The sequence below is a fragment of the Petromyzon marinus genome, chromosome 35, assembly GCF_048934315.1.
Source record: "Petromyzon marinus isolate PM22_M1 ecotype Great Lakes invasive population chromosome 35, UKy_Petmar_22M1.pri1.0, whole genome shotgun sequence".
NCBI classification, from domain to species: domain Eukaryota; kingdom Metazoa; phylum Chordata; class Hyperoartia; order Petromyzontiformes; family Petromyzontidae; genus Petromyzon; species Petromyzon marinus.
The window spans coordinates 3,507,196-3,530,724 of NC_133701.1; the positions used below are offsets into that span (position 1 = coordinate 3,507,196).

Consider the following 23,529-nt stretch of genomic DNA (forward strand, 5'->3'; position numbering starts at 1 on the left):
GGGGGGGGGGGGGGCTTTTGTGTGGCCACAGTGATCTGTGTGTGTGTGAAGCCGTAGTTAAGTGAAAAGCCCTCGAATGTTTTGGAGTACAGTGAATGAAACTTAATATCGTGGATTTCCACCCCCCCCCCCCAACTTAATTTCTTAATTTGATTTTCATTGAGACATCATCAAAGGGGGAAAAGTTTCAACCATGAGTGGTCTGGGAATGGAATGAGGTCATCGGTCTCCATGGCTTCGGGGATGCGAGCGTAAAGCCCCAGTAAGCACAATGTGCACGAAGCAGCAATGTGAGAGTTTTTAGAATTCTCTGGCAAGGGCTGTGGCTCTGAGAGCGCAGTGGAATGAAGATTCCCTGATGGGACACATAGACTGTTTATTGTGGAGATGTGCTTTGTGTGTAAGCTGTTCACACCATGCAAATGCGAACCCACCCTAAAGCCCTTGCGTGAATTATATTACACTCTACACACACAATTGACTTTTCTCCCAGTTACTTTGTGCCGCGGTGGAATGGTGGTGCAGCGGTTAGCGTATTGATTGCGCAATGAATTCGGCCCCCTGAACTCAATTCTTGGCCACGGTTAATATCATTGGTGAAGGATCCTACGCTGACCACCGTGAATTATTGTCATACAACCCCCATAACCAACAGGCGTGAATAGGAAGGCCTTAATTACATGTCGATACTTTGTATTGTATATTACTATACTACATATGGGTTGTCACTTTCAGACAGAGATGTTCCTTGAAAGAGGCTTGAAGTCCCAATGGGGTTTCACCTGATAAAATAAGGTCTACCAACAGATACACTCAATCAACATATGGAACTTTGTTGGATGCTTGGCACTCTTAAAACTTTAACATCGCATCCATAATCTGAGGTGAAACTGTGAACATTCCCTGACGTTGCCTGCATCGAATGGCGTGAATGTCGATTGTTTGTTTTTTGTTTCGTGTATGAATAAAGCTTTTTTTTTTACCCGTGGCACACCACTGGCAAGAGATTCAAGAATGTATTGTACGGAACAGGACAAAGGAACGGGAAAGGGATGCCAGGACAGAGGTCCACAGGACGGACAAAGAGGCCACGGCTCAAGCTGAGCAGCAGGAATAAAGGAGCCTCAGGCAGGAAAGAGGTGGGGGGGGGGGGGGGTGAAGGAATGATCGGGCCCAGATGCTGTGGATGAGAGTGTGGTGATGATGAGAGGGGAGGAACGAGATAGAGAAGGAAGCAGCAAGCAGAAGTGAGCTGGAGGGAGCGGCGGCTGTTTTCACAGTGGGCGGGGAGAGGGGCGGGGTTTAGAGTGGGGGTGGCCACACACAAGTCACGTGATCAATGGGAGGCTTGAGGTGATTGAGATATTCAGGAGATGCAATGTGTTCAAGTGACCCATGGGGCCACGAGAGGCAGCAAATCACCACAACACGAGTGACACACGATTGTTAACACTTGTAAATGACGAGAAACACCCATCTCAACAGAAATATAGTGCAGGAGGGGGGGGAGAACCATAATTACACACATCTATATTGTGGGATGGCCTTATAAAAAAGGACCACAATGCAGTTCTTCAGGAACTGCTGGTTTGTGCGTAATAGACAAAGGCTGAGTGCTTGTTTACATGTTTTAGTGCGATAGTTTGAAACTTGCATGCCTGATTATGAATACTGCGATATCTAAATGACGTGACATTTAAATCTGGAATTGCATTAAATTATGAATTGGTATATACATTACACACCTGAAAATAATTCATAACGTGTATTTACATCTCTAAGGGGGATGCTGGTGTTCATGAAGCCACTTCCTCTGCTGGGCTCGCTCACGAATAGATCGCGCACAGCTGTGTAGTCTATTGTTAAATACTGTAAATGAAAAACAATAGAAACGAGTTGGTAAAACGGAGGCAAGAGAATCGATTCTTGCAATCGAATTGCCAGGCGGGGTCGTTACACCCCGACCCATGCCAACCGCTCCCCTCTCACACAGCCCCGCCCCTATCCTCGCTCCGCCCCTCCTCTCCTCGCACCTCCCCACTTCGCCCCGCTCCACACCTCGCCTCGCCCCTCCCCTTTTTGCCCCGCCCCTCATCACCCCTCCTCGCCCCGCCCCTATCCTCCTCGCCCCGCCTCTATTCTCCTCGCCCTTCCCCGTCTCGCCCCGCCCTATACTCCTTACCCCGCCCCTTCTCGCCCCGCCCCTCATGCCCCTCCCCCCTATCGCCACGCCCCTACCCTCCCCAATCCGCCCCTATTCTCCTCGCCCCGCCCCTCCTCGCTCCCCTCTCCGAACTGCACCGCGTGGAGGCGCAAGCGCGCGCGCCACCTCCGGTTGCAGCTCGCTGCGCATGCGCAAGCGCCGCCTCGCACTCTCTCCCTTGACTTTCAAAACAACAATTGCCCTGAGGGTGGATCTCTGAGGACATCAACAACATCCCGCGCTCGGCTCGGGCGCCTCCAGAGCGTTTTGTTAATTTGCGACGATGGCGAGCGAAGGGTCCCGAATCTCGCGTCTCCCGCACCGGGGGTCGTGATGCTGGAGGCGCTCGGGGAGAAGGAGGCGACCCGCGCGTTCCGCACGCCTCTCCCGCGTTCTGCCACGGCTCACCGCGCCGCTGTTCCCGAAACAAATTCTCTCCCGCTTTAGCTGAGCTCGCTCGCTCGCGGTGCTGCTGCTACTGCTGCTGCTGCTGGGAGCCCTGGGTCTCGACGATGCCATGACCGGCGAGAAGCCAGGGGGCCCTGCGGGCCACTGCGTCCTGCGGCGCTCGGCGCTTCCAAACGGGGCGCGGGCGCAAGCCGAGGCCGAGGGCCGCGCTCCGGCCCAGCTCCAGCTGCAGGTCCTGGCTGCCAAGCAGCAGCAGTTGCTGCAGCAGCAGCAGCAGCAGCACAACAATCACCAGCAACAACAACAGCTGCTGCTGCTGCAGCAGCAGCAACAGCACAACAATCAGCAGCAACAGCAACACAACAACCAGCAGCATCAGCACAACCACCACGAACACCTTGACCAGCAACAACAGAATCACCAGCAGCAATACAATCACCAGCAAGATCAGCATGCGGGCGTCGTCGTTGTTGGTGGTGGTGGTGGAGGAGTGGTGGGTCGCTGGGAGGCCCGCGTGCCGCCGGCTCACGGGGTGGCCCTGCCGGGGCCCTGCCCTGTCCACGAGAGCGTCTTCCGCGGGGACCTTCGTCGTCTCTCCATGCTCATCCGCACGCACAACATCGCGCAGAAGGACGCCCACGGTGAGCAGCGGGGCCTGTGCCCCCGGGTCGAGGCGGTCATGGTTTGGCATCAGCCCGTTAGGCTTCGGATTTAAGCACCGGGGGTCGTTGTAGTTATAAGGGCAGAGTTGAAATCAGTCCGTTACGGTAAGGACTTCGGGGCCAATGCCTTGTGGTTATGGTTATAGGGTCACGGTTGAGATCAGATCCCGTAAGGTTTAGGAGTTCATAACTTGAGTCTTCTGATTATGGTTACAGGACCAGGATTGAGATACGTGGGCTAAGGGTTCAGAGCTGAGGTTTACGGTTGTGGAATCGGCATTGAGAGCAGTCCGTACGAATTTTGGGTTCGGTACTTTGGGTTTTGTGGTTATAGTTATAGGGTCAGGGATGAGATCAGTGGGGTAAATTTATGGATGCAGCGGTGGGGTTTAGGGTTATGGGGTCAGAGTTGAGAATAGTGAGTTAGGATTAGGAGCTCGGGCTTTAGGGCCTTGTGATTATGGTTATAAGGTCAAGATTGCGGTACTTGAGTAAAGGGATTTAGGGCTGGGAAATGTGATTAGGGTTATGGAATCAGGCTTGAGAAGGCATGATAAGGGATAGGGCAAAGGTCAGAGAGTAGAGTTAGGGTCGGGGTATTACGTTTTAAATTAGAAGTTTGGGGTCATGGTATTACATTCAGGGAGTTTGGATGATAACAGACTCTCGAGTCACGAAAGCTTTAAATCAAAATTTAGACTCTCGAGAGTCAAGAAATTAGGGTTAGGATAACCTTTAACCCTAACACTGTGTCTGGCCTGTTGGCATGGGCGTAAATTAGCACCGCAACAGAGCAATGTGCATCACGATCGATGCTGTCATCCTTCCACAGTGACCGTGTTTAATTAACGCGGTGATGATGTATGTGCATTGTTAGTTATCAAATGGCTGTTCCTGTTATAGCAAAGCACACCACTTTCCTGTAGCTGCTGCCCTTCGCATGGTCAAGATTGCCCCTGGGAGGGGGGCTCACTCACAGCTCAGAAAGTCAGCACATGTTGAGACACATGTAATGCGGTTTAACACGTAGGCTTTCGCGACCAATATTATGTAATGCGCCCAGAAAATAAGCCCCACACACAATACTTAACTCGGCCACATTCAAGATGTTTTAATACAAGTTAATTTTCACGTGATTCAAAGGGCAGCCAGTCCCTGCCTAGCCATTACACCTCGCCAACAGCATGAGGTAATTGCAGCACGAAGAACAATCATTCCTCCGCTTGCAGATGAGTGGATCTTTCTGGTGCATGTAAATATAATTTTTTATTCTTGTTTTCTGCATGGTACTGTGGATTCCAGAGCTGGATAAAATTAACAAAGAGTGAAATGGGGTCTTCGTAATGCACAACAAGTTGGGTTTTGGGGTAGGCTAAGGGGCAGCACTAGGGCAAGTCATGACTCCTTGGCTAGTTAATTAGGGATAGCAGGGCTAGAATTTGGTTGGTTTGTGTACTTCACTCCCACTTGGGGTTGTGACATGGCCCAACAGTCACGTGTTCACCTCTTGCTGCAGATGTTTGCGATTCAAATGTGGCAGGGTCACCCTAGTTAGGATCGCATAAAATGCATTGTGTGCTTCAGTGTACATTAAAGATCCCCTGAAAATCCGAAACGAGTAGGCCATTGTGTTTTGGCTTCATGTCCAATTTTGGCCAGTTCGAAATTTCCCTACAAATTATGCAATTGGTATTACACTTAGCAAGTGTTGCTCCCCTTTTGGCAGACTAATGCCTGCACCAGGGACAGCTGCCACTGGTGATGCCCTTTGAAATGTATAAAGCACTAAGATGCCCAGGTCTAAAGGGCACTATACTCTATCAGAAACAATCATTATTAATGTTGTGATTCCTCCCCAATGCTGTGTTTTGGCTGTGCACGTTTTAATGTCTCTGGCCGTGTCAAACATCTTCGAAAAAACGGATGAAACACATCGCCTTGGCAATTTGCCGCATTGTTAGTGATGGAGACGTTGGAACATTATCACCAAAAGTCAGATGAATGGCTCCCCTGGTGCTTGCTGCGCTCGTGTAGGGTTAATGGATTGGGCGGCTGCGATGAGGTAATGCCAAATATGTACTCAGCGTGCGACACGCCGTACGTAACGCTGAGATGATGGGCAGAGGAAGAGGTGTATTCTCATTCCGGCCACGTGACGTCTTGGCGTTAATGCCAGCCGGTAACAGGACAATGCCCTTGAGATGGAATTTAAATCGATCACACAAGACGCTCTTGGTAAATATTAACAAACCGTGCATTTTTAATGGTGAAGTCGCATTTTAAAACCATTTCAGTGTGAGGTCACCGAAGAGTGACTACCCTTGGCCGTAAAGCTGCCGTGCTCAGGTGATGATGAGTTAATTGGAGCCATGTGACTCCACTAAAAATGACTCAACTTGTGAAATGGCTTCTTGTTGTGGCTGGCAGTAAGTGTTAGTCTGCGTGCAGCTTCAGAACATAGTTATTAAAACAGCCTTTGAGAAGTAATCCGATTTCCATTTTGTTTTAAGCACTTGTGACTAGTTCACTTAATGCAATATTTAATATTCTCTCGGTTAACGTCCTGTGCCAGGCATGCTTTAGCAGCAGTGTGCCAGAATTGTACCAACAAGAATAATAGGCTCCACATTACACACAATTGGTTGTTAGGGTACTCCAGGTATCGAATTGTGGAGGTAGACCGTAGAAAATTGAGATTTATTACTTTGGCCATGGTTTCATCATGACCAAGGAACACAAAACAATTCACGCCATGCTCCAGCAATGTGGTTTATAGTACTTTAAAGACGTTTCATGACATAATTGATCAGACGTATATTTCATAAAGCGCAGTGTTTTATTGCTAACTGCTTTGTGGTTTATTTATGTTACTCTGGAAATGTGAATTGTACTTCTATATAGTTAATTAGCAAGAACACAAAACAACATTCTCATAAGTACATATTATTTTGCCCTTTAAGTGCAACGCTGTGTGGAAGTCATTGCCAATCGTTGCATCACGTTTTTTCACGTGTGCTCATTGTTTGATGTGCTTTGAAATGTACGCATTTTTTCATTTCCACAGGTAACACTCCCCTGCATTTAGCTGTGATGCTTGGACATAAAGGTAAGTGCATAATGTCCTGTGACATTGTATTGTGTTAATTGCTGGTCTCTTGCCTGATTCACTTCAGTTTATGATGTGGGCCTCAATAAGTGCCCACAAACGTCCGTTTCTGTACACCCGTAAACCCTTGCAGTTATATTGATTTCTAAACTAATTAAATATGCAGTTGTATGGCAATGGTAATATTTTCAGTACTGCTTGTTTAATGAGTAAAACCACCTTTAAGAAGAACATTCACTTGCTTGATGGCATGTGCCCTTCAGTTAAACACCTTTACCAAGTGCATGAGGTAGTACTCATTTGCATTAATAATAATTCAAATTCATAATGTGCATTCCATCTTAGGATCCCAATGCACAGTCCTGGATTAGTGGTTAAAATTCCACATTCCTATGGCCCGCAAAGTGATACTTACCATTTAGGATTTTCTTTTTGTTATTTTGTTGTATTTTTTATTGCATCTATAACCGATAACGTGTGGCTCGTTCTGTATCTTCAGGTAAATCTATATTCAGATGCTCTATACATTTAAATCATTATATAATATGCATTGGTAAAAGATAACAATTGCCTTCCTAAACTATTATATTATTCTTCAGTAAATGAACAAAAATGGTCTGTCTACATTACATTGCAAACATTTATGCAATGATCGTATATATATATTTTTAAAAATATTTAGACTTTTTGGTGTATAAATTTGAATTGATTATACCTGCAATGCAAAGGTCATGCATGTAGTGCAACAGACACTTTACTCAACCCCTAATGGGCTGCGTACAAATGGATTTAAATATTAGAATAAAAAACTTTATTACATTTTTAATGTGAGGTGTGAATTTAAAATGAGGCCTAATCTTTTTTGCAGCCCATGTCCCAAATTCTTCTTTTCCATTACCGCCTTACCAGTTCCTCTCTCTCCTGAGATCAATACCCATCTCCCAAGGAATTCAATCGCGCCACTGGTGCAGTTTCAGACATGCTCTGGGAAACATGGTGAATGCTCAGAAATTGGCGTTAAAGCCACACAATTGAATTCGCCCCTGCTAACCTCGCATTTGAGAGTGGATTGATGAAAGCGTGCGTTACTGTAAACAATGATGCTATTGGTAACCAATCGCACTTTCTCGTTTACCATATACGGCGGTCCCGACTTTTTTGGACACAATTCGTTCCTGGAAACCCTGTCATACATCGTAAATCAGACCCTATTATCCCATAGACGGTAGAAACAGTCCAAACATTACTTGCCGATGTGTTTTTCTTTTTATCGGCCATATTTAACAGGGTTTAGTAGGTAAATATCCACAAAAACACTTGAGAATAACAAACACTCCACGCCAAGTCGCATCGGAAACCAGACTGACTCTTATTCTTGGTTCTTTCGGTAAAGTCACGTAGAAGGGAAACAAAATGATAAAAAAACAAAAAAAATTATCACAATGTTTCGACTGCAACACAAGCAATCATCATCAGGTGTGAAAACCACAACAAGAAAATTTGAAAAAAGTGGCGGTTTTTTAACGTTAGCACCACGGATAGCGATTTGACGGTTTGTTCAGATGGACGAGTCCATCTATGTTCGGAAAAGAGGAGGGGGGAGACGAAAAATAATGGATGCGGTCTGAAAGCCACCTTAAGCGTGATCAATCAATTAAGACTCGAAATGGTTTATCAAATCCTTCCAATGATTGCTAAGCCAGAATCCATCTTTTCGGTTGAAATTGTCTCTGTGTTTGTATTTGTAGATAGCCTCATGAACGAATCTCTCATGGTAGCCAGATGGCTTGCAAAGAACCTCTGTCTTGGAGAAGTCAATGTCATGCGAGCCTACTGAATTATAACAGTGATCTGCCACGGCCGAGGTGTTGGTCCTACCGTGTTTTAGGTCTGCTTTGTGTTCACGAATGCGGTCCGAGACATGTCGTTTGGTTTCTCCAATGTAACTACTACCACAGAGGCAACTTAGTTTGTAGACGCCAGGGTACTGTATGTCCGGAATCACATCTTTTACAGACGGAATCAGATCACGGATTTTATGTAATGTGTTGAATCGGACCTGGATCTTGTGTTTATTCAAGATTTTGGAGATCTTTTTTATGATCCCCGCAATGTAGGGTAAAGTGATGGTTTTGAAAGGCTCCTCAAGAGGATTCAAATTCATGGTTGGAGTGATAGCTTTGCGGATTGTGTGGTCGGAATAACCATTAGCCTTAAGAGCTTGGTGTGTACAAGTCTCGGACCGCATTCGTGAACACAAAGCAAACCTGAAACACGGTAGGACCAACACCTCGGCCGTGGCAGATCACTGTTATAATTCAGTAGGTTCACATGACATTGACTTCTCCAAGACAGAGGTTCTTTGCAAGCCATCTGGCTACCATGAGAGATTCGTTCATGAGGCTATCCACATATACAAACACAGAGACAATTTCAACGGAGAAGATGGATTCTGGCTTAGCAATCATTGGAAGGATTTGATAAACCATTTCGGGTCTTAATTGATTGATCACGCTTAAGGTGGCTTTCAGACCGCATCCATTATTTTTCATCTCCCCTCTCCTCTTTTCCGAACATAGATGGACTCATCCATCTGAACAAACTGTCAAATCGCTATCCGTGGTGCTAACGTTAACAAACCGCCACTTTTTTCAAATTTTCTTGTTGTGGTTTTCACACCTGATGATGATTGCTTGTGTTGCAGTCGAAACGTTGTGGGATTTATTTATTATTATATTGTTTCCCTTCTACGTGACTTTACCGAAAGAACCAAGAATATGAATCCCTGCAGTCACGAAAGCTTTAAATCAAAATTCAGACTGACTCTGTTCAAATGTGTTCGAGAGTCATGTCGGAAGATGCGTCATAAACCAAGTTTCTGTCAAAGCAATCGCATGGTGGCATTATATAGACATTGTAAATTAGGATCGTTGTTAATCGGACCGTAGTAAACTGGAAACCACCTGTATTTTATTTTGCCTGCTTTTATATATCTATCCTGACAAGATGACTCATGCTGATCTCTATTCACACACCTGCAGACAACTAAACGCATGCTCGTATAATTATAAGGCAGTGCTTAGACCACTCAGTGGTTAAATACCAGTGGAATGTGCATACCCTTGCAAGTGTATAATTCTCCATCGGCAGCAATTGAACTTTAATCTGTTTAAATATTTAACCATTAATTGCATCTTTAGGTTTTATCATTTGATATTAACTTTCTAATTGACAGGGTGGTTCATTAATACAACTTGGATATGTTATCGTGCACCAAGTAAGTGGTTGCCTTTTGCATGTGAAGGGCCAGGGCCTTGACAAGTGTCGTCAAGCCTTGTGGGCTCTGCTTAGATAACAGAGGAGGTGGCGTACACCTCTTATCTCTTAACTGCAGTCCAGCGTGCGTCATGTTTTGTTGATATCCTGAAAACGGCTTGATGCCTGCACCAGGATTCCCATCTGTTTCAAGTTCCGTGTAATTCAGCTGCAGGCAGTGTTATGTAGCGTCATTCACGCGTGCAGTGAAGTGTTAATGCATTTGTTTTGTTGCTATCAGGCTGCAAAATACGATGGAAATAAGTAATTTGGGGAGTGTAGATTTCCATTCTAATAAAATATTGTCATGATTTTAATAGATACAGTACTGCAGTAGATTTATGTTTTAAGGTTTCACGAAAAATACAAACATTTACAAATCCTAATTGTATTAAAGTGCGTAAAATAAATTGTAGTGCAGTAATACTCAAGTCCTCTTAAATTATTTCTGTGTTAAATGTTATGTTTAAGATGTTTTTTCTTACTCCAGTGTGCCAAGAGCAGTGAAAATGAGACGTGTTTTGGAAGTGTCTCCAGTTTCTCTAAATTAATTTTATGGAAGTGAACGTGCACTGCAATAGCCCTGTCTTGTTGGGGGCAGCTTGATGGCAGAATAAATTCTGTCACTAGAAGCTTGGCTTTGCCTTGCTGAGGAATAAAACATAAATAATAATATACAGTTCTTCCGGGGGGTGTATAGCGTTAGGCCGCGCATGCAGTGAACAGCCAATTAATAACTTTCTACACTTCAATAGTGTACATTTAAGTATAGATTTGCCCTGAGATCTATTTTAAGTTGTCCTGCAGTTAGCACAAAATTATTTTTTACCTTCAAATTAGGTTGTTTAATCGAAGGAGAGTGATTTTGTTGAGCACATGTAATTGACCAATTTTTTACAGCTCCTTGTTCTCTTTATAATTAGATTCAATTAAAACAACTTCAAGGTTGTAATTAAGACGTGGAGAAGCTAGTATAGTGCACGGTGTTAAACCACAAATGTGTATTGTGTATAATAATGGTCTTTACCCAGGAAAGCCTCACCTAGACTTGAGACCGTTTTTTTTTCAGAAGGGCCCTGCATCGGAATGTTGGGCCGATTCTATAAGTTATTGTGTTATATATGAAAGGTGCCTGGAGAAAACATACATGTGACAGCATAACTTATAAAGCGCTGCACGATTCGATGGTCCATTCCTGGACTGCTAGCTCCTGGCCACCTCACAGCGCAGAGAGTTTTGGAGTTTCAGAAATATACATTATACCACCAATACTTGTCTGTAAAGTGCTGGAGCACAACCCTTTGCTTTATGTCCACACGATCATACACTGGAACACAGGCTACCATCACCGTAAAAGCTACGATACAAAATATATTTGATGGCAGTTGTCACTTACATTGATCATTGGATTACAGGTGTGAGCCACTATGTCTAGTGTTAATCTCCAATCCTTTTCCCATCAATCTACTAAACAGGATTGTACTTTGCTTAGCTTCTGGATACATTCAAGGTGTATTTAATTGTATTGAGGCATCTGAGGATGATTTTGTCGGATTGAAGAAACTCAAGCCCCTCCGTGCTGTGTGTAGCCAAGTGTCTGTGCTCTTAAGAGGGGGCAAGTAGTGTAGCGGTTAGCGCGCTGCGCTCGGAACCCGGGCACCTAAGTTCAATTCCTACTCACGGCCAACACCAGTGATAATTTTTTGAACCAGTCCTGAGCCTCCCCTAGGTCGACTCGGCCTCAAATGGGTACCTGGTGAGGTGTGTAAACATCGCCACCAGGGAGACAAAGGAGGTAGGTCGTGCTGCTGGCCACCAACCCCCTCGTTTGCTGTTCTGGCCTTCATAGGTGCTCGCTAACAACACTTGCCCCAACAGTATGTGAAAGCTATACGGGGGATATTTGGCTTTTGTGCCCATAACCTCGTGTACTTGATCCACAGAATGTGCTCACCTACTGCTGGCCCACAACGCCCCCGTGAAGGTGAAGAATGCCCAGGGATGGAGCCCCCTTGCCGAGGCAATCAGCTACGGAGACCGGCAGATGAGTAAGCGCCCCTCTTTGAACAGTCCCACGGTGCCAATGGTTATTGTGCGTGCTGTTATTTCACCATCATCTTCAACTGTTATTCTATCAACTGCTGTATGTAGGCCTCCCCATGTTATCGCCATCTCTCACAGTCCTGCGATGCAACAGTCCATCTTGCTGCTGCACGCGACCTAATCCTGTGGCCCCATCTCCGTTGTGGTCGATCTCTCTGGCGCTTTCCCACCTTTGCTGTCTATCATCAGTATTGTCCATTTGCTATCCTCCCTTTTAGCCACGTGTTCTGGCTAAGCTTTTCAATGTAACTTTACTTAACCATAAATTTGATGTGTCTATGTTGTGTGTGTTATCTAATGCGTGTGTTCATCTTTCCGTGTCTCGGTGGAATGCCCATGTGTAGAACCAGTATGCATTTATACAAGCAGGGCACATGAAATCAAACATATTGCTAGTATTTACACAGTTTCAAGATAAAGTGTTCGTATTTTATCATTCAAAAGGTCACGCAAAACGATTTCTTGCTAAAATGAATGTGGTTCTTTGCTTAACTGTGTTGTCATCCCTGAGCCATTGGTGAACATTTCACATTTCTACGACTGTAGACTTCTCATTAGGGTGACTTCTGTTTGTACCACAGTGATAGTCTTTTCATCATTCCCAGAGGTAAAATGAGCTGTAGTCAAAACCTCTGGCCTGGATTTGAACTCTGATTGTAAATCAGGTGTTTTTTCCACAGCACCACTTAGCCTGCTCTAAGTACGCCTTAATTACTGTGGTGTTAATAGGTCTAGTGATTCATGTAAATATAATTATTCATTTTTAAGTGTTTCTACTTTTTTCCTAACAATTTGCAATTTTTTCCGAAAAATTTGCTAACAGTTCCTTTTACACAGGTCTCCCTTTTAAAGAGAAAGTTTACATTTGAACAATCTCCTCACCTTGTTATGAATCTTAAGAAATCCTTCTGTTCGTTCTATGTCATTATTTGTTTGCGGTAGGTATAATTGACCTCTATTTTAGCGATCCATGTCTCAGGTTTAATTTTAGCCGGGTCTCTCTGAGATGGCAATCCAGAAAATATTTCCGCACCCGGCACACCACATTTAGTAGTCCTCTCAGTATGGCTGTGGCTACTACAATTGACACCCTTGCAAACGAGACGTTCCATGTCAACGGATTATTCAAGCAACAACAACAAAACTAGTCACGTGACATCTTCCGGTTTTTACCAGCGACCCGGAAAAATATTCAGCAAGAAATGAAGCCCAGACTGTCATGACACGTCGACATGGGTGGCTGAGGTTTTGTAGGCGAGGTGGCGGGCCGCTCACTTGCGAACTGATGCGCATGTTTCTGCGACGCCTCCTTGCGCCCACAGTCACGACGTTGCTGAGGAAGTTGAAGCAGCAGTCACGTGAGCACGTGGAGGAGAAGCGGCCTCGCCTGCTGAAAGCGCTCCGGGAGGTGAGTGGTGCTTTGTCCTCGTCAAAGGTGGATGTGACGAGACGGAAGACACGATTGTCGTAGTCCTGGTCTTGCCAAGATGTTCACGTCCTACCGCTTGTGAACACGTGATTACTGTGGAGGGTAACGATTCACTCAATGCCTGTGACTTAATTGCCCACCAATGAACCTGATCTTCTTGGATATCGGAATTTAAGCGGCGTTGAGCGTGGCTGGTTCTTGGATGAGTGACCACTTTGCACAAACCAGGTCATCATAGGGCTGCGGAGTTAGCTAGTGGGCAGTAGAGGGCAGTGGAGCAAAATCTAGAATTTCACTGTAGTATGCTCTTCACCAACCCACATTGATCAGGGTGGTGAAGTATGCTCGTAAAATCTTCACTGCATGGAGAGGCGGTTATCAAGCAGTAAACTAACAAAAGGGCCATACATGGTGAGTGAGGCACCCCTCCGGCACAGTGAGATGAAGGGTCACAATTCGGGGTCACGCTTTAATCCAAGGTTTATTTTTTGTCCCATTGTTCCTGTTTAGTTTATTCCTTTTTATGAAATTATCTTTAGGGAACATTTGTTTTAAATTTGCATCAGATGTAAATAATTTATTGTTATATACTGACACTGGTATCTTGAGGTCGGGTAAACATTGTAACAAGTGATTCATTACATTCCTGCTGATTTATTTATTTTCCCTGAAATAAAATCTCCAAATTATTTTTTGTTTCCTTATTGCTTTTCACCCCACTCCATATATATATTAAATTGATAAGTATTACGGGTGTAGTGATGCATTGGTTTATCGATGTAAATAAATTCTTCATCATGCATCAAATTGTGTGGGTAAGAATCAATGTTGTTCATTTGTATATGTTGTATATAATGGGTTCATAATAGAGATCTTTTTGGGTTAGATCGTGTAAATATAAATGTGTCGTTAAACTCGCCACCACCCGACATAACCAATTAGTAAGGTTTGTCACGTAAACAAAATATGCCAATTCGTTAGTAGTACAGCACACCGGCCGGTGTGTTGGAGAGTAAACCCACAACATTTACAATTCGATTATGACGTTTCGCCAGTAATTACAACTAGCATCATCAGGCGGACAGCGAAGATTTGTGGAGAAATCCTCCTGCTGTTTCGTTCTTAAATAGAGGGAAAAATGTGATGTCGTCACTTGTGAGCCAATCAGGTGTGAAGGCCAGAGGAGGCTGGGGGGGCTTAATGTATGCATATACATTATGCATACATTAAAATTATGTAATGGTTTCACTTGACAGCTGCTGCCACTGGAAGTTCCTTCTGGGGAGGAAAGGTGGTGGGGGTGAATCGTCACAACGCTTATCTGTTATCGTTCAACGTTATTAGAATAAGGGATATATCTCTTGTTCTAGTTGTAATGATAAACACGTTTAAAAGTTCTAGTGAAAGGTTAAACATTTTTAATCATTCAACTTGCGTGGACGCGACGCAGTATTCATTGTTTCAAACACTACGTGGCTCAAAGTGCCGGCTCGGATCTTCGGGCACCAAACACCACCAACCAGTTTCGGGGAGAGATTTTACTCAACTCCCCTTTCTTCAGGGCGAGTCCACACTGCCATACGTTACAACTCCACTCTCAGAAGGGTTGGATTATACTATCAGCAGGTGAGACATCATGGATTGTTTTTTAAACTGAAGTACAAAAAGTGCCTTTGTGGCAAGAAAGAATGCTTGCCTTGGCAATGATGAAAGAGCTGACCTCACCCATGGCATGTAACCTGCTCCTTGTATTTGCAGCTTGGAAATTTCTATCTGGAGCTGCACTGGGACTTCCAGAGCTGGGGTGAGTTCTGTCCACCGCATGGGTTTTAGGGGTTATAAGTCATCAGCAATGGGCAGCTTGGCAAAACGACCCGGCTATAAATAGAACAGACGGGCTATACGTTTAAACAAGATATCACTTAATTCAAATTGCACTATCCAATGGGCAATGTAAAGTAGAATCCAATTAATGTAACATTAAAAAATATATTACTGTAATGTGAGCTGGTTTAATTTGTGCAGATGCTACGACATAATGTAGAGCTGTGGGAACGTTGGGTGGGTTTCTGTCATTTATGTCAAATCTGCAAAGCTCACTGCACAACGTTGCATTGATTTTTCAACTAAAATCGATTCTTATGCTCACAATACATGCAACTTATCCTACATGCGAGAATTTAATACGTACAATGTGTGCAATTAGATGTTATATTTATGCGAATCTTGTAAACCTAATTATATAAACGAGACAGAAAAACGAGATTAAATTAAAAAAAATCTTGAATCAAATCAGAGCTCCCCCCTCCCACCAAATGATGAACATTCATAAAATTATTACGGGGCATAGAGTTAATTGTTATATGCTTCGTAACGTATACTCTGTATAACGCCGTTCACTCTGGTGGATCCAGCAAGAGCTGGTAACTCGAGGCCTACCATTGCAAGTGTGGCCTTTGCTGAGTGGCCCTTGATTTAAGCAATAATGAGACTGACATAACCGTTTCCTCGAAGGTCGACCAAATGGAGATAAGGTGCTCGTTTGACCGAGGCTGCTGCGGTAATGAGGCTAACGACGCGACCTGAAAGCCATGCTTGCGTCCGCTGATGAATGGGCATTGAAAAGCTCCTGACTGGATAGCTATTACTACTTGCTATAAATCGTCATGTCCTACTATTAGTTAACAATTACTGTAAACCACTGCCTCACTCGGGTAATCAAGCGGAGTACTAATTTCCTTGTTGCCGCTTTACAAATTGCACTTACTGCTTAAAAAAAACGGAATGAGATCTTTTTCATTCAATCTTTAAAACGATATATTTTTTCAACAAACCTGAGATATGTCACATTTATGTTTAGTCAATATTGTATAATTGCCTTTAGAAATGTTATGAAACCAAATTAATTAAAGTCCATTGAGTTGATGTTCTCATCCTGGTCACCAATGATTGCGCACACGAAAAAAAACGCATTCATAATAAATTTGGTTCTCACATTCTAGATTTGAAGCTTTCGTGACTGCAAGGATTCATACTCTTTGTTTTTTTCGGTAAAGTCACGTAGGTAAAAAATCAATCAAATAAGACGGAAGCCTGTGTTGCCTCTGAAACGTCGTGATTTAATTTAGTTGTTTTTTTTTGGTTCTCACACTTAATTTGGTAAAATTCCAACCGTGAGAATTAAAAACATCGGTCCACTGTCATGCAGCAAACACAGTCCTCCATGGCAGAATGCATGGGAAAGTGCTGCCCCCTACTTTGTAGAACAGATGTCACTGGAAGGAGTGTCAGAATCAGATGTCAAAGGTGTGATAACCGCTTCTGTGGGGTGTTCTCTAATACCAAGGATTGCTCTGCTCTAGCAAAAGATCTGAATGGAATTTTTATCTGGTGAAATTCCGATCGCACAATCGGGATTCATTGGGCAAAACGATAAAAATGTGAATAAAGCTTTACCGTTGGGTCGGACTGGTGTGCTGTGTTTGTGTGAAAGAGCCACACACACAGAACTATTGTAAAACACAATCCTGAAATCGCGACACACGTGACCCACAAGCATTCTCACTGCTTAGCCTGTCCTTGCTGTGTTCTTTTCATAGTTCACAAGCATCTCAAAGCCTTATTTTCGAACGAGCCTTTTGTATTTTCTTCTGTTCAGTAACCCCATGCGCATGTTTCAATAATTAAATCTCATTATTCTCAAAAGATTGCTACACACTAGGCATAGGGTCGGAAGTGCCATGATTTGTTTGGAGTGCTTTTTGTGGCGGATCACGTGGTAGGCTGGATTGGTAATCCATAGGGATCTTTTGGAATGTCCTAATCTCTTTAACAATAGGGAATGGGAAAACTTGCAAATGTGGTAGCATTGGAGTGTGTTGGTTTTCACATGCCCGTTAGGGAGGAATGTTAAGTCTGGTCTTTTTTTTATTGTTTGTTGCACTTTTGTGTGCAGCGTGTTGGCAAACATCTGTAATCTTGAGTCTCACGCAATAAGCGCATATGCAACCAAGCACCGAGGGATTACAATGGAGACTTTTGCCATCAGGCTCTCCAGTGGGAGCCTGTATCTATCAGCCAAGTGCGGCGGCATGCGTGTTGCGTAGCTGGTGTGCGGTGATTGGATCGAGCCATTTTTCCCGTTTACGGTCAATGGCATTTCACCGAGTGGCTATGGCGTTTGCAATCCTAGAGGAGCAAGGTTCAAACCCATGACAAACCCAGCATTTGTACCACCTTGTCTTGATTCCATGACGGACGCTTGTGTTGCGACCGAAACGTCGTGTTCTTTTTTTTTCTATCGACGTGACTTTTCCCGAAAGAACCAGAGAGAGTAGGGGAGAGGTACTGAAATCTCCAATAACCCGGTGTTTAATGTTTTTGGGAATTACCCATAGCTAGGCATCGGACTCGGCTGTCTGGGTTTATAGTGCAGTTCATGAACCACTGCATCACCCCTGAATTTCATCACCCCTTTTAATGATGGAAACCAGACTGTAAATGATTACACGTTGTGCACAGCACGTGCACAAAAACGGTGACGCAATCCAGATATAAGGTGACGTGTGCGGCAGGTGTGTTGGCTGACAGCCCCAGATCGAGTGTGCCAAACCCTTGCTGTCATGGGTGCCGCACAGTTGTGGCCAACACTGGGCCGGTGACGGCCTGAAGTGAACTACCTCAGGGCGCCACAGTGGCGAGATGTTGACTACCTCGCCCGGTATACAGGAAGTCATGGGTTCGAACCCGACCATGAAGCCTGTACTGTATATTTGGAGTTTGCATCTTCTCCCTGTGGTCATGTGGATGTTTCTCTGTGTCCTCTGGTTTTTTTCCCTCCAAATTCAGAATCGACATGTGTTTAGAGTATTTGGCTGATATACATTTCCACGTGATAACCAACTTCGTTGATCTATTATTTGTGGCCAGGTCGCTTCTGAAAAAGTGCTATATAGCTCAGTGGGCCTTACCTGGTAAAATAAAGAAAATATAGTAATAGTGGAGCTGGTTATGGGCCCGTTGAGTGTGCCGCGCTGATGTGCCGCTGTGGCGTGTGTTGTGCAGTCCCCCTGGTGTCACGGATGCTCCCCTCTGACACGTGCAAGATCTACAAGCACGGCACCAACATCAGGTGAGGTGGTCACGTGCAGCGTGGCAGTCGTTGAAGCGGCGGTGGGTGGGGACTGGGGACCCACACATGCCAGGAGGGCATGCGAGCGATTCAGAAGCGACTTAAATTACACTCCTCCGATTAGGGCCTCATTGGGGCTTTGGATGCACTCACGCATCTGTGGCCACTAGATGGCAGTGCGCCGTTAGACATGCGCCAAAGGGCCACGGTCAAGAACGCAGTGGCCAATCCGGATTGATCCAGAGGAGGTGAACTCTTCGCACCACGCGAGGCGGCCTCCGTTGAGAACTGTCGCCGGGCTCCCGCGCTTGCATTTAATGACGCTTCTGTTCGTAATAATTAAACCCTCCACGCTCGCAATATATGCATCAAATCAAACGTGTCAGTGTTGGTTATCATTTATGGAAATTGTATGCTAATTTTACACTGCAGGTCACGGATTCAGAAAAACTACAAATGTCATGGAAAAATAATGAAAGTGTTAGCCAAACCTTAATAATGAGATCAAAATATAACTGAATTCTAACAACGAATGAAATTGCTTCTGTTTACGTGACAACCCTTACTAGTCGGGTGTGTTGGGTGGTGGTGGGTTTTAACGACACATTTATATATTTACGCGATTTAATCCAAAAACCTCTATTATTAATGAAATTTCTGTGGGTGGGGTTGGGAGAGAGGAGGGGGGGAGTTGCTGAATCATCCATATTTAAATTTCGATTTAAAGCTTTCGTGACTGCAGGGATTAATCTTCTTGGTTCTTTCGGTAAAGTCACGTAGAATGGAAACAAAGTAATACAAATAAAACATAATAAAATTTTATTTTAAACGTAATAAAATTTTATTTTATTATGTTTTATTTTTATTACTTTGTTTCCATTCTACGTGACTTTACCGAAAGAACCAAGAACATCCATATTTAGTTTGCAGCCTTGAGTAGATGTTAATATGACGAGTCAGCTTTGGCAAGTACCTGACCAGGTGGTCTCACCCATGGAACTTGGGTCACTGAGACTAAAATTCACCCACTCATCCTCTTATTTTATGTTTCTACCTACGTAACTTTACCGAAAGAACCAAAGAGTATGTATAGTGTTCGTCAAGAAGCTGGAATTTCATTGTTTTTGTGATTCTAGTTGAGCATTAACAAGATTTAATCATAAGGGCTTATTGATGCGCTTTAGTGAGTTCTTATGACTTTAAGTGTCCTTCTGCTATGTAATAGTCGATGACATTTTTGGAATAAATAGATAATTATTTCGTTTTTATTTGTTTCCAGGCCACATTATTTAGTTGTTTTCTCAGTCTCTTGATTCTGGAATTAATCCTTGCCAGTGTGCATTATTTTTACATGGGGCTTTAAAATAATCAAGGCTGAGGCGACCTAGAAGAGGCCCATAAGGAGGGTTTAGGACACATTGTTTATATGACCTAACCCAAAAGGAACCAATTACGATCACGAAATTGGTCGTGAAAGCCTACATGTAAAATGTGTTATGTATATGCAGTTAAATTCGATCCAGAAACCCACCGCATTTTACATCAATTTGCAGATGACGTTTGTGGATTAGTAATTGTGAGACTTAGATGGGTATTAAGAGCAGCACCGGGGTGCAGCTTGAGAGTCGGAGTTGTTTTTTGCAAGCAACGTGTTGCGAGCGTCACACGAAACGTGTTGCGGGTTTCATACAACTCGCTGTCATGAATATTCGAGACAAAATGTACGCACAGTGCACGCCAATGTTTCGCACGCCCGTGTAACGTTATCGCGAGAACCTGCGTGGAAAGCGTGGGCCGCTTGAGCTTCACGGACGTTGCTAAAAGTGCGGCCCCCGCTGCGTCGCCAGGCTGGACACGACGCTCATTGACTTCAACGACATGAAGTGGCAACGCGGCGACATGAGCTTCATCTTCATTGGCGACTTGCCGCCATCGCACTCCCTCACCGTCCTCGACAATGAGCAGAAGGTCTACCAAAGGATATCCCACGAGGTGAGGGGCGGGGGTGAGACTGACTTGTATGCTTGGCAGCGACCAAGAAGGATGGCAAGTGTCGGTCGGATGTGGCTTTCTCCAGTCTACGTGTCCATGTGTCCATGTGCATATGTGGGGCGTCTTTGTCTTTGGGGCAGCGGTGTAGGGGATAGCGCAATACGCTCCAAAAAAACGGCGACCCGAGGTGGATTCCCACTCGCAGCCAACGCTGGTGATGAATATCTGAACTGGTCCTGAGCCTCCTCTAGGTCGACTCAGCCTTCTATGAGTACCTGGTGCAGTGTGTAAAATGTCAGCACTCGGGTAACAAAGGTAACCGTGCATGATGTGGGTCACACCATCTAGTGCCTGCTTTAATAGATGTGTAGTGGGTTCATTTGAGACACACACTTGACTTCGGAGGAAACACGTTTATTCTATGACCACAACGGGGTAACTATATAAACATAACTACGGGATAACTATATCGTGGTAACCACCATGGGGTAACTAGATAACCGGGTCAGGTCAGTTAACACACTGCCTGACCCACGATGCCGAGCGTGAAGAGCGAAGAGTGAAGAGACGTAGCACAGCAGGTTCCACTCCAGTCGACAGACCTGATCGGCTCTCGGGACCTCCCTTTTATGCCCCTGAGCATGGCCTGGCTCCGCCCTCGGCCACGCCCCCTTTTGGATCCTACTAGAAGGTTCTGGGCCATACACCAGGTGTCCCTCTCGCCATCTTTTGCCCACATTCTTACCCTGTCCTGGTCACGTGCCCTCTCGGGTTCAACCAGGCTGTCACGTCCTCAACTGCTCTCTCTCTGACAGTCACCAGAACCATGCCCCATGGGGCCCCCTTCCATGCCATAACCTACTCTGGTGTCAGAGAGAGGCTCTAACACTCACAGTTCCACTCTTCTATCAGTAGCTGGCCCTAAACGCTGTAGTGACCCAATATACATCACGACAGATGTACCATAATGGCTATATGGGTAATCTTTGGCTTTGTGTGCCACGCATCCCACAGGAGTCGGAGGCCGAGACAGAGGAGGAGGTGGACATACTGATGAGCAGCGACATCGTGTCGGCCACAATGTCCACCAAGTCCATCGGCTTCTCCCGCGCGCAAACCGGCTGGCTCTTCAAGGAGGACAAAACGGTACGGCCGGCACCCCGTCACACACCTGTCGTTGTGCTGTGTTGTTTCACACCAGGTCTTCGAAGTCACATCACACTCCCTACGAGACTCGCAACATCCTGCTGCAAGACCCCCAAGCCCACCGAAACCCACACATCACGCCGCTAAAATAATCCGTACATCCTATATGACCCACACACATTCCCTGCTGTGTGCGAGACCCACACTCCTCGCTACAAGAACCATTAGCCTGCTGAAACTCATGCTCCTAGCTACGAAATACATCTTCCTTGCTGTGTGACCCACCCTCATTGTCACGAGACCCACACGTCCTGCTATAAGACTCGCTCAAAAAATGCGAGACCCACGCTCTCTGCTATGTGACCCAAGCTCCTGCTACAAAATTCGCACTCCCTACTACAAGATCCATAAGTCCACAGAAGACCCACACGCCCCGCTATGAGATCCATACACCCTGCTGTGTGACCCACACTTGCTGTTATTTGACGCATATGCCCCCGCTGCTTCAAGGCGATGGCATATAGTGGTAGGGATAGTCTTAGCATTTTGTAATTCAATAACTGCTGCATGGAAACAAACGGTCGCCATGACGTCCGTTTGGTTGTATTGTTATCGTACAGTGTCAGCTATTTTCTAGCCTTGGACGAAGGCTGCAGAGTGTTTGCGAGATTGATCTTAAATCCGGCATTGTTGTTCTGGTAATGCATTGTGGGAGGGTGGTTGTGGGGTTGGTTAATGGAAATTTTCGCTCGGATTTTAACCACAAATAGTTATGATTAATCGATGATTACAAAGAATTAAAAAGCCAGTAACTCGCTTTTGAAAATGCTGAAATATTCTCTAATGTATGACACTCAACAATTTGCATTTACAGTAATAAGCTTAAGACGCAAGATGTGTTCTTCATTAGCTCGTAAAAAGTCCTGGCTGTTGTTTCTCGGACCTAGTGACTGAATTTTTCGAGGCCAAGTCATCGCTGTTTGGTTCGGGGTATTCATCGATGCCGTGCGCACACGACATTTGGAAGAGTAACAGAATATTTTGGTAAAACATTTTTTTTTTAATTCCTGTAAGTTAATATAGCAAGGGCTGTGATTCACATAGTGAGTGTGCCAGTGGCTTTCTTTGGGTGCTGCAAGCACAGCTGCGTTCGTCTGCACTCGCCGCACGCTGCGTACACACGTGCACAGGAGCGTGTGGGCACTTTTCTGGCGGACTTCTACACCATCGCGGGGCTGGTGTTGGAGTCGCGCAAGCGGCGCGAGCATCTGTCCGAGGAGGACATCCAGCGCAACAAGGCCCTGATGGAGAGCATCAGCAAGGGCGGCACCGTCATGGCAGACCCGGCTTTCGAGGTATGACGCCCGGCGGCGGCGGCGGCAAGAGTCCCACGGCGTTGGGTACAAATTGTCATCCCCCTTGCTAATCGCACCTCCGATTAGCACGGTTGGTTACGTACGGTGCGAAAGGAGTTCCGACATACAGCAGCAAGCAAGTTTGTTGGTAAATTGCAAATAGCCCGCAGAGAGCAAGATGGGACCAGAACGCGTGATAGGGACACAACCTTCAACCTAGAGGTATCCGGTGCAGATATTTATAGCACAAACAAATAGACCATGAAACAAAGAATTGTTCAAACGAGGAGGATTTTCCGCATGTTACACCTGAAGGTGACCAACCACTGCCCTTCGTGGTATGAAAAAGGGAAAGCTCCCAGACCATATGTATTAGCTGGGAACATCATCAAAGAAGTGTGGTCAAAATTTACAAACCTATTTACAATATGTTTACACAGTAATTACATACTTTGCGGAATGACCATTCTATTGAAAAAGGGGAACATATCTGATTTGAATTTCGATTTAAAACTTTCGTGACTGCAAGGATTCATCTTCTTTGGTTCTTTCGGTAAAGTCACGTAGAATGAGAATAAAACAATAAAATAACACAAGGCCTTTACTTTAACATCTATTTCTGTGATCAGTCACAAGCTAATCCCTTAGCTATTTCAATGCTAAATTACTAGTTGCCTCT

The 23,529-nt window shown here is 44.9% G+C and overlaps 1 protein-coding gene across 1 annotated transcript in view; it reads left to right on the forward strand.

Annotated features, from left to right (window-relative positions):
• Positions 1-2,422: 2,422 nt before the first annotated feature.
• The window catches only part of LOC116948859 (ankyrin repeat domain-containing protein 13C-like), a 37,776-nt gene continuing 16,669 nt past the window's right edge, over positions 2,423-23,529 (forward strand). The window contains exons 1-9 of the mRNA XM_032966035.2: positions 2,423-3,252; positions 6,338-6,379; positions 11,638-11,742; positions 13,120-13,205; positions 14,985-15,030; positions 18,291-18,357; positions 20,205-20,349; positions 21,364-21,495; positions 22,686-22,850. Of these exons, the coding sequence (XP_032821926.2) occupies positions 2,721-3,252; positions 6,338-6,379; positions 11,638-11,742; positions 13,120-13,205; positions 14,985-15,030; positions 18,291-18,357; positions 20,205-20,349; positions 21,364-21,495; positions 22,686-22,850 (1,320 nt within the window). The 5' untranslated portion in view covers positions 2,423-2,720. The remainder of the gene's footprint in view (positions 3,253-6,337; positions 6,380-11,637; positions 11,743-13,119; positions 13,206-14,984; positions 15,031-18,290; positions 18,358-20,204; positions 20,350-21,363; positions 21,496-22,685; positions 22,851-23,529) is intronic.